A 10,827-nucleotide genomic window follows, 5' to 3' on the forward strand; every position below is an offset into this window, starting at 1 on the left:
CCCCCATTTGAATTCCAAGTGAAAGAAGCAAATTTCATTTACCCGTCTTACTGTAATTGAGTCGTTTTTTGTGGACTTTTTAAGTGGTTTATAAAACCTGTAATTTTACTTGAACTTAAGTAGGTTTTGTTATAAGTATTGTACTTCGCTACATTTTAAATCACATCTGTTACTGAGTTTAAAAAAAAAAGAGACACATACCTCCGTAAGGGTATTAAATGTCATGCATCAACATTTTTTTATTTTGCTGTTATGTAATTTGTACAGATTTGCCTTAAATTAAAAACAACTTTTTATTAAAAAAAGATACTTTTGGGCCTTTTTGCCTTTATTGGACAGGACAGCTTAAAAGAGAGGAAATGCAAAGGGCCGAGGTCGGATTCTAACCCACGGCTGCTGCGCTGAGGACTAGAGCCTCCTTACATGGCAACACATACCTATACATTATACATACGTCATGACCGCTAGGCCATCGGGGCCCCAATTAAAAAACAACTTTGAGATTTAAAATCACTTTTATATGATTATTAATTTCATAACATGTTGAATTTTAAAACTGCTTTCATTTCTCACTGCACAGACCTCAAAGGTGTCGTGTTTATATTCAACCCTTGAAAAGCACGAAATGGTGTTCTGGAACATTTACATTTATTTCTAAATATGAGGTCATCACATAAAAAGAAGTTAACTCTAACTCAACATGTACACAGAGAAATCATCTTTGGATATTCAATCGGCTCATTCAGAAACAAAGCCTTTTCCAGTCTTACACACAGGATTCTGTACAGCAGGGAAATGTACAAGGTGAACTCTGAAACACGAGTTAGAACAGATGTCGAGACGGAGAATTCAGATTTATAACTTGTAGCCCAGTCCAGATCTACTGATGTGGCAGAACAGCGTCATGGCGAAACACATCCCCAAGACCTGTCAACAAACCAGATTAAAAAAAGAGTGAGTGAAAAAAAGATTTATCTTAGTTTGTTTTCTTTTGTTAGTTAGATTAGAAAACTTTATTAAAACGTTATTCATCTCCAGCAGGGGAAACTCATTTTACCACCTGAGGTCCATTCATACGCACAACGAACATGATCAACAATAAAATCACGATACACAATAAGTAAATAAATATCAAACACCGTTCAAACCTTTTGAGACGTTTTTTAATCTGAACCCTTTTTTTAAAGTCTGACTCTTCTGCACTTTGCTGCTTTTATATTTTTCCAGCCTTCTTTCATTTAAACCCTTTTTGTCTTCATTTCTGTTTTTACTACCTGCGATGTGATGCAGTCTTCTTTTATTTTATATTATTGCCTTTAGCTTGTTGACCTTTTTTTGTTTGTTTGTTTTTTCTTTAATTATATAGCTTTATAGTCCTCACTGGCTTTTGAGATGGGCCTGTTGTATATTGTCTTATTTTCTTATATCTTGTTTGCATTTCTGTGAGTCTGGGGTAATGCCGATCACAGATCCAGCCCTCTGGATCAGCTTATTGATCCTGTATTTATCATTCACACACGGCTGGCTGTGTCACTCAGGATCTATTTGGGGTTAAACGGCTTGCCTGAGGACACTTGGGCGCCAGAAGTTCAGTCAGTAGGGACTTGGGTTGGGAACCGGAGGGGTGGTCGGTTCAAGTCCCGGTGCGGACCAAATTACGGAAGTTGACCCAAAACAGCTCTGGTGGGCTTGTAGCAGTCTCACTCTGACATCTCTCCACTAATGGACATCCACAGCTCCTGTTTGTGAATGTGTGTGATTCAGGGTCTATGTGTGTGTGAAACATGAAGCTCAATAACAGAGGGTAAACCAGAATTTCCTCTCAGGGATTGATAAAGTATTTTAAAAAACAAAAACAAAAAAAAACTTCAACATGTGGAGTGCAGGAGCTGGAATCAAACTGCCAATCTTTCGATTGAGAGACGAGACGACTGACTCTCCCGCTGAGCCACAGCCGCCTCAGCACAGGTAACCTCATGAGCCGGGGATCCGGCCTGAAGATTTCTGCCTTTTAATAAGGACGTTTTTTCTTACCACTGTAACTTTTGCTGCTTTGCTAAAGTGCTCATGATAGATAGGCCGGATCTTTGTAATATAGCAATAAGTAAGGTCTTCTACCTGCTTTTTGTAAAGTGTCTCGAGATAACACTTGTTATGAGTTGACGCTATACAAATAAAAATTGATTGAAAAAAAGCCCTTCTAGGAGACAGCACAAGAAAAATGTAACCACCATCAGTTTACCTCAACAACACAGAGCACGATGACAGAAATCCCAGTAGTTAGGAAATTATCCTCAAAGAAAGTCTTCATCTTTGCCAGACAGCCCTGCGGACAGAGAGCATATCTGTGAGATCACGTCACCAACATTAAGATGAAGTCATAAGACGTGACCTCTACAGTCACAGGGGTTATATTTGTTTACTTCCTTGTACGGAGGCCTTGGGATGTCACACTTGTCCTTGCAGCAAGATGACGGCACATTGTCTCCCCAATCAGTCACGTTCTTTACTCCACAGCAATCAAACTAAAATGAATCATATCAAAAAAACTCTTTCAAAAACAGACAGAGGTCACTTAGTTGCCATTGACATTTATAGTCATGTGTGTTGAGCTGTCGTTTTCTCTGATATACTCACATTATTGTGAAGTAGATCCCACACGCTCATCCCATCGGTTGAATTTCCCATCTTTCCTTTTTCCTCCTTCAGGCCTTTCTTAAGGTCTTCTTCCACCCAGGTGCCAAGCTAGATAGCAAGAATTATTCACTTTTTATTTTGATTGGTTGTGTGTGTGTGTGTGTGTGTGTGTGTGTGTGTGTGTGTGTGTGTGTGTGTGTGTGTGTGTGTGTGTGTGTGTGTGACCTTAATTAGCAGGTTTCAAAGTGTGACCCTACCTCTTTCTCAAACATCAGGAGCAAGCACGCTACAGTCAGCTCCACCAGCATCAGCAGGAACAGCACCAGGAAAAACTGTACCAAATGACACAAGAGTCCCATTAAAACATACAGTATGACAGAAATTAACTAAATAAACACTTCAGGATGATTTCAACAGGCGTCTAGTTTTTAGATTATTTTCATAGGTTATAACACTGTATTCAGGTATTATTAACCTGCAACCCTGCCTCCTCATATAGGGGTTTTAAAGTTCACATATTATCCTCCTTTTCAACCAGTGTAAATAAGTCTCAGAGCTCCAAATCCACTCTGATCCTGTATTTGATCATGTCTATAAACCCCTCTATATCAGCCCTGCTCAGAACAGGCTGTTTCTGTGTCTGTACCTTTAAATATGTAAATGAGGGCTTGGGTGTACTCAGGCTTTCTCGCTACATGTCCTATTGTTTACGGTGAGAAGGCAGACTCAGAGGGCAGAACAAACACCTATCTGTGGGAGTGTCACCCATCTGGGGGAGGGGTTACTGCCCTTTGTGATGTCACAAAGGTAAAATCTCCAAACGGCCTGTTTGAGCACACATTTTCTGAAAAGTAGAGCAGGCAAAAGACAGAGAGGATGGACTTTTCTCTTAGTTTGGGGGTTTGTAGACAGAGTTAAGGACACATACTAGAAAAACATGGTGACGTGTATTTTGCATAATATGTGACCTTTAAGCATTTGGCACACCTTTCACCATCCACTGTATCAATCATGGACGTAGGCTCAGTATTGTCACCCATATCTGAAGAGGCGTTAGGAAGCCAAAGAGGGTAGTTGCATCTTTTTACATTATATTGTTTTATCACTCTTCAGCACACACATTTCTTTTCTACATTTCTCTGTCAAAGGAACGACTACAAGCTGAATGCTGAAAAATCATGGTTTGTGATTAAAACTCATCATTTATACCGTTTATGTTTATTGTTCTAGTGGTTGTGGAGTAAAGATTACTTTTAAAACTAGCAAAACAAACTGTAAATAAATAATGATGTAGAGTTTGAATAACTGATATATACTGTATGAGTCCTGAAAAAGGTCAAATTTAGCTGTGTGTGTGTGTGCGTGTGCGTATGGCATACCGTCAGCAGGAGACAGCGGTTCTCCTTCAGAGCACCCAGGAATCCCAGGAAGGACAAACAGGTGATGACGATGCCGCTGATCACCAGCAAGTTGGCTAAGTTGTATTTGGCCAAGGTCGGCGTGAGCACGCTCATGTACACCATCATGTACACGCCGAAACACAGCACAGCCACACCACACACCTGAGAAAAGACACTGCAGTCAGAAACATGCTCTTCTTGGTGTAATGTCCTATATTTACTCATTCATTTGTTCTTCAGGTGAAGATATATAGTGTACTTTTTTTTCACCCGTCACAACAATGACACAGCGACAGTCAGTTATAAGATGAAAGGTGGATTGATCAGATACAATGTGTTGTGAGACCCTCACCCTTTCTGACAGAAAAGCCTCTAAAAAATGAAATTCAGTTATAAAGTCAGTTATAATTATGGCTATATCATAATTTAGTTTACTAAGCTGAGCTGCACTACACTTTCTGACAACTGTAGGAAAGTCTGGGAAATATGTTTTTACTGTAGTGCTAAATAGTTTCACAAGGTGGTGCCTTCCTCTGTTTTGTCAGGCCCTAAAACAGGTGCTGCTTGTCAACAGGCACGGCAGGCAACTGCTTAGGGATCACAAACTTTAACCAAAGCAGTGGCCCAAGATGTGCAGATTTTGCAATGACAGTAGGAAACCTCCCTAAGGTGGCCCCATTTGATAGGACTCACTTTCGTTGCCCAACAAAGAAAAAGGAAACATTAAAAAAGAGGAAGAGGAGTAAGTGTTGGGACACTGGCAGGCATTAATGGTGATGAACGCTGGATGGAGAGCCCCCCAATTGGTGCCCCAAGAGACTCTAGAATGGCCACTGTCAGGAACTTAACCACAAGACACAAGGAACCTTTGGAGGATCTCAGTGCTTTTCTACTGCAGGTACCAAGGTGTGAATCAAGCTCAGATTAATTTACCCCCCCCCCCCCCCCCTCAAAAAGAAGTTGCGTCTACAACTCCAAATGTACAGAAACCTTGAGGCTCGGGCCTACGTCACTTTTTATTTTGATTGGTTGAATCATCTCAGCAATTAATCCCAGCCACCACTTAAAAATGTGCAGCTGCAAGGCAGTACGTAATTACTTATTTTTTAATCATGCTATAAGAAAAATGTACATTAACACATCAGTGGAGGTGAAGAAGACATCGAAGGTAGATTGGCTGACGACAAACACAGGCAATTTTTAGCTTTTAAATTGAGGAAGAAATACAGCTGACTTCAAAATATGACCCGCAATAGAACCAAAAAATGTGGTGTCACTGTATAGGGACTAACAGTTTTACAGTTTCAAAAATGCCTGAAATAAGAGGCTGAAATAAGAAATTGGTTCTCTCTGTAGACTTGAGTTTGGGTCTAAAAGTTGCACGTACTTTTTAGATAAGTGTCTTTAGACAACACACTCTTCAATGACCTCTGATGGGTGTTTCCAGGGAAACCATACTTACAAAACAAAGGAAGTTGGCAAGACACATGGTGTACTTTAAACACTTGAGGCAGCGTTGAGCCATTCTGTAACGCCTCTGTTCAGACCTGCAACAAGAAACAAGCAAATAAAAGATTATCAAACTTCATTGTTTATCTGATCTTCACTTAAAAGCAGCATACATAACAATACTTATTTACATTGTCAGGACTTCTTGTTCACATTGTTGAGACTTTTTTACTGTTGTTTGGACTTTTTGTTAACATTGTTGGGACTTTTTGATCTTATAGTCATTGGGATTTTTTCCCATTGTTGGGACTTCTTGTTCATATTATTGGTAATTCTTGTTCCCATTGTCGGGAGGTGTTGTTCATGTTTTTGGGACCTTTTGTACCGGTTTTCCGGACTGTACGTGCACATTGTCCCACAACTAACAACAGCTCAGCGCTCCCAGGATTTAAATGTGAGGAGTTTACTGGCTACTTCAAGGATAAAATAGTTGACATTAGGGCCTGGTATTTGCCAGCAAAGCAAAGCACACCACACTTTCTCCAGTATCATGTACAAACAAAGATGTCAAGTTGGAACATTTCGCCCTGGTTGATGCTGCAACACTCAGGAAAGTGGTAACAGAACTAAAACCATTCACTTGTTCCCTTGTTCCCATTCCAACATTCCTTTTTAAAACCATTTTAAATTCAGTATCAGAAGATGTCCTCAACATAGTTAATCACTCCTTACAGCTAGGTGTCGTCCCTACTGATTTTAAGACTACTTAAGTAAAACCTGTTTTAAAAAAAGGGAGCCTGGATATTTTAACACCCAGTCATTTTAAACCCATCTCAAACCTGCCATTTTTAGAGAAGTTCGTTTTTAATCAGCTGAGTGCCTTTTTAAACTTAAACACTACATTAAGAAATGTTTCAATCTGGTTTTAATGCATGCCACAGCACTGAGACGGCCCTGGTAAAAGTAGTTAATGATGTCAGAAGAAACTTAGACAACAACAAGCCTTTGGTTCTGTTGCTACTTGACGTGAGTGTTGCTTTCGATACTGTTGACCACCAGATATTTTTAGACAGACTAAGTGAGCATGTCGGCCTTTCTGGTAATGTTTTTAACTGGTTCACCTCGTATTTGTGTGACTGCACCTCTGAACACTATGAGGTTATCAGTGGGGTACCACAAGGATCAATTTTAGGACCATTACTTTTTTAATTTGTACATGTTACCCCTGGGTGGTATCATCAGGAGGCACAGCGTCTCTTTCCATAGCTATGCTGATGACACTCAGCTCTATGTGGCTGTGTGTCCTGACGACACCAGACAAATTGACTCACAATTTAACTGTATTTTAGATACAAAATATCTAAATAATATAACATAATATTTTGCAGCTCGGCATTTTACCACCTGAAAACCATCGCCAAAGTGAGGTAATTTCTCTCTCTGAGCCAAACAGAGAGACTAATGCACGCTTTGATCACAAGCAGGCTGGACTATTGTAAAGCTCTCCTTCTGGTCTACCCAAAACCTGGACGGCCCCTCAGATCCTCCAGATCCTCTCTTTTAGTTGTTCCACAGAGCAGGACAAAAACCTTTGGCAATTCTGCTTTCAGCTGTTACACTCCGAGACCCAGAGGGTCTGAGAGGAGCAGAGAATATCTTAAAACAAATTTATTCAGTCTGGTTTTTATGTAGTACTTTATCATTTTATAGCTATTATGTATTTACTTAGGTTTTATCAGTATCTCTATTTTTAAATGAACATTTAACCTTTTGATTCATTTTTTTAGTATCTATGTGATTTATTATCATCGTGGTTATTTTATCTCTCTTACTTTATTAACACATTATCATTTCTAGAATCTTGTTCTTATATATTATGTATTTTTACATTTATAAATTACTTCAATCTTAACATTATTTTATTTTATTATCTAGCTACAAGTTTAAATGTTTCTTTCGTGTATTCATTTTATTATCTTATTGCTTTTATGTCTCGTCTTTTATTACTTTTTTATCCATCTTCTTTTATTGTTATTTTTATTTAATTTTATTGGTGCGCATCAGTCTCTCAATGATTTTTCAAACTTCTTTTTCCTCAATAACTTTTTCTGCACTCTTGTAAAGCACTTTTGAACTGCAATTTAATATGTCTGAAAGGTGCTATATCAATAAAGTTTGATTGATTGGTTGATTGTCGGGACTTCTTGTTACCATTGTTAGGACTTTTTGTTTACGTTGTTGAAATTTCTTATTCCAATTGTTTGTAAATTTTGTTCTCAATATTGGGACTTTATTTCACATTGTTGGGACTTTGTGTTCCAACAGTTGGGATTTCTTTTTGCATTTTCACAAATTTCTGTTGCTGTCATCAGGACTTTCTATTTAAATTGTTGGGACTTTTCGTTCACAATATCAGGACCTTTTGTTCCCATTGTCTGGATTTTTTATTTCACATTGTTGGGACTTTTTGTTCAAATATTTCGGATTTCTTTTTGCATTTTCAGATATTTTTTTGCTGTCGTCAGGACTTTTTGTTCATATTTTTGAGATTTATTTATTCTGTCTGTAAAGTAACTGACAAGAGAATTAACATTTACATTTGTCTTAAATTAATAATTTCCACTCCAACATGACATGTGGAAATTAAATATCCATATGTTTACCTTTCACCTCATCTGAGTAATTGTAAAAAGGGGTCAGTAAACTTGATTTCCCTTTGAGGACAAACACAAATCATGATATCAAAAAACATTCAGTTTTGGACTGAGACTTGATTTAAGGTGAAGTGAAGATCAGATTGAGGCAGATTGAGGTAAGGGCGAAGCAAATTGTAATACAAGTTGCTTTAATCGACATAGAAATGAATATACTACGTCACTGAAATGTGCTCAGAGGTGATACAACAAATGTGTGTGTTTCTCTGTGTGTGTGTGTGTGTGTGTGTGTGTGTCTCTGTGTGTGGATGTGGGGGGGTTGTCACTAAAAAAAGTTTCATGGTCATACTGCAGGGAGGAGAAGCTGACACATTTCACTTCCTGTTTCTTCTCAGGCACAGTTGAAACTTATCAAACATGATCGAAAATACGTCGTTAAAATACGTCGCTAAAAGTTCCTCGTTAAAATGACATCACCGGTGTTATAATCAATGTTTCTGATAATATCATGAAGCTTAAAATGACCACGACATCAAAGGAATACTTTACCTCTTAACTATCAAGAGACAATACATTTCTCAGACATAAATTGAATGTAGAGACTTACATTTTCGATCTATTAATAACTGATTTGTTGCTGTTATAATGATACATGAAGATACAGTAGATACTCAGTACTATTTGGATTAATATAAAAATCTACATCTGCGTTATTTTGTTTCTCAGTATAATGTTTAGTTTGGACGTAGTTGTTACGTCGTCTTAGATGACTTTAAATGTTTTATTTTACAGAAAAACCCTTGCTGGAGATTTAATGTCAACACATTTTCTTAAAATCAACTTCAAATGTAAAGATGTTTTTCAGAAGCTCAGGAGGTGATCAAATTCAGTTCAGGTCTTACCTTTTCACGAGAAAGTGGATCGTCTCTGTTTTTCAGACTTGTGTTTCAGTGAACTTCGCTGTTGTTTGCACTTCCCCTCGTCTCGATGCTGTGGACCGTGCATCACTTCATGGGGCTTTCAGCACCTCCTTCTCACTTCCTCTTTCTGATGTTTAGCAACACGGAAAAACCTATGACTGAAAATTACTGAAGGCGGGGGGTGTGTGTGTGTGTGTGGGGGGGGGGGTGGACTGAAATAACCAATAACCAACTGAAATAACCAAAATAACAGCCACACAGACAAAAGGAGCATGACGGTAACACTCTTATATTAAGACAAACATGAACACTCAGAAATAAAGACCAAGTTAACGGCCCCACTGTGGTCAAAAGCTGTAGAGTCAACAGTATGCTTTAGTTGTTTAATCAGCACTTTAGCTGACAGTGATTACATCAGAGGGGGAAAAAAACATCATCACATGTAGGAGAAGGTGAAATGTTTTGGAGTAACAGAGTTATGTCACTCCATGTTTACCTGTACAGATCAGAATATTAGCCAGGTATACGCTCACACTTAAAAGGTTCAAGGTCAAGGTGACCTTTATTATCCCAGCACAGCAGTGTGGCTACATGATGCTGTTGAGGTGACCAGTGGTACCAGGGTCAAATTAAAATGTGTTAGTCCTGCAACACGAGGCAAAGCCCTTTGTTTTACTTCACACACTGCTTTCAGCCTGATCACTTGTAGACCATTAATTGAATGTCTCTTGTCTTATTGGATTACCCAAAACTGTAACCTAACAACCTTATCTTTGCCTTAAACACCAAGACCAAACCTTGATGCATTAAAATACTCGGGTAGGTTTAGGTTAATGACATGGTTTGGGCTTGAGTTCAGAAGTCTCTTTCGTGAAATGAAACAGCTTCGGCGTAACGGCCAAAGATCTCACAAAGCGTACAGAAGATGACATCATTGGCCTGTGGTTGCTGCAGAAAGGTAGGTGTCAGATGAGGTGGTGATTGGTATACAGCATCCTGCAAAAACAGCCGCTCTTTTTTTATGGCAGCAAAAGGATTTTTTTTTTAATCAAAAAACACTGCTTTGAATGCACAGGACAAGACTGGAATAGGTTAGAGGTTAGAGGTGACAATCTGTCCAAAGAGGTTGTCAAGAGGACACAAACAGCAGCTTGTACAGGTGTTTATGCGTCATCATGAGAGGGGAAATGATACAGGATCTTTATTTCTTATAAATGCTTGTTAAAGCCACATGTTTAAAAATGTACAATGTAGCCTGAAACTTGCAATCATTTTATTAAGACACACTTTTTTTTTCTGTGATGAAATGTCTGTTCTTCTTTCACTTGTACATTTCAATAGAAAGAGATAAAAGAGGGAACACTGTCACAAATGATTGAGCTTCAACAGATTGACATACTGAAGAAATCACCGAAGGGCAGACTGAACATTAAGTTTCAGTTTGGTATGAGAACCACACCCTGAGCAGGGCCGATGAGATGAGGCCGCTGTAACAAACAGCTGCTGGAAGTACAGAAACCAGTATAAACCAGCTCTCAGAATGCTCTGTTTTGGTGTGTGTGTCTCTTTAAAGGGATACTTCACCCGTTGAAACATGAATCTGTATTGACATTGGGTCATATATGTAGTAGAAATGTGAAATACATTTTGAAGTTGGTGCCACTCAGAAAGTGTCTTTTTGGCTCATGTGGATGAAAGACACCAAATCCCAGAATTCACAGCACTGCAGGCCACTCCCACTAAGGTCCTCTAGTTCAGAATCAGAAT

The 10,827-nt window shown here is 38.7% G+C and overlaps 1 protein-coding gene across 1 annotated transcript; it reads right to left on the minus strand.

Annotated features, from left to right (window-relative positions):
- Positions 1–206: 206 nt before the first annotated feature.
- zgc:64051 (leukocyte surface antigen CD53) lies at positions 207–9,186 on the minus strand. The gene is made up of 8 exons (XM_020647143.2): positions 9,043–9,186; positions 5,500–5,584; positions 4,017–4,199; positions 2,895–2,969; positions 2,638–2,745; positions 2,424–2,525; positions 2,243–2,326; positions 207–927 (listed from the first exon to the last, which is right to left on the minus strand). Exons 2-8 carry the CDS (start codon positions 5,560–5,562, stop codon positions 856–858), a joined length of 687 nt encoding a protein of 228 aa, XP_020502799.2. The 5' UTR covers positions 5,563–5,584; positions 9,043–9,186; the 3' UTR covers positions 207–855.
- Positions 9,187–10,827: the final 1,641 nt, after the last annotated feature.

Source organism: Labrus bergylta, chromosome 2, assembly GCF_963930695.1.
Source record: "Labrus bergylta chromosome 2, fLabBer1.1, whole genome shotgun sequence".
In the NCBI taxonomy this organism is placed as follows: Eukaryota; Metazoa; Chordata; class Actinopteri; order Labriformes; family Labridae; genus Labrus; species Labrus bergylta.

Bases quoted from the DNA above. Each gene is read 5' to 3' on its own strand.
- zgc:64051 (XM_020647143.2), bottom strand. From the start codon at position 5,562: ATGGCTCAACGCTGCCTCAAGTGTTTAAAGTACACCATGTGTCTTGCC. The intron at 2,970-4,016 runs GTATGCCATACG...CATTTGGTACAG, and splicing joins ACCGCTGTCTCCTGCTGACG to TTTTTCCTGGTGCTGTTCCT. The intron at 2,327-2,423 runs GTAAACAAATAT...CTCTGTCCGCAG, and splicing joins CAAGGCCTCCGTACAAGGAA to GGCTGTCTGGCAAAGATGAA.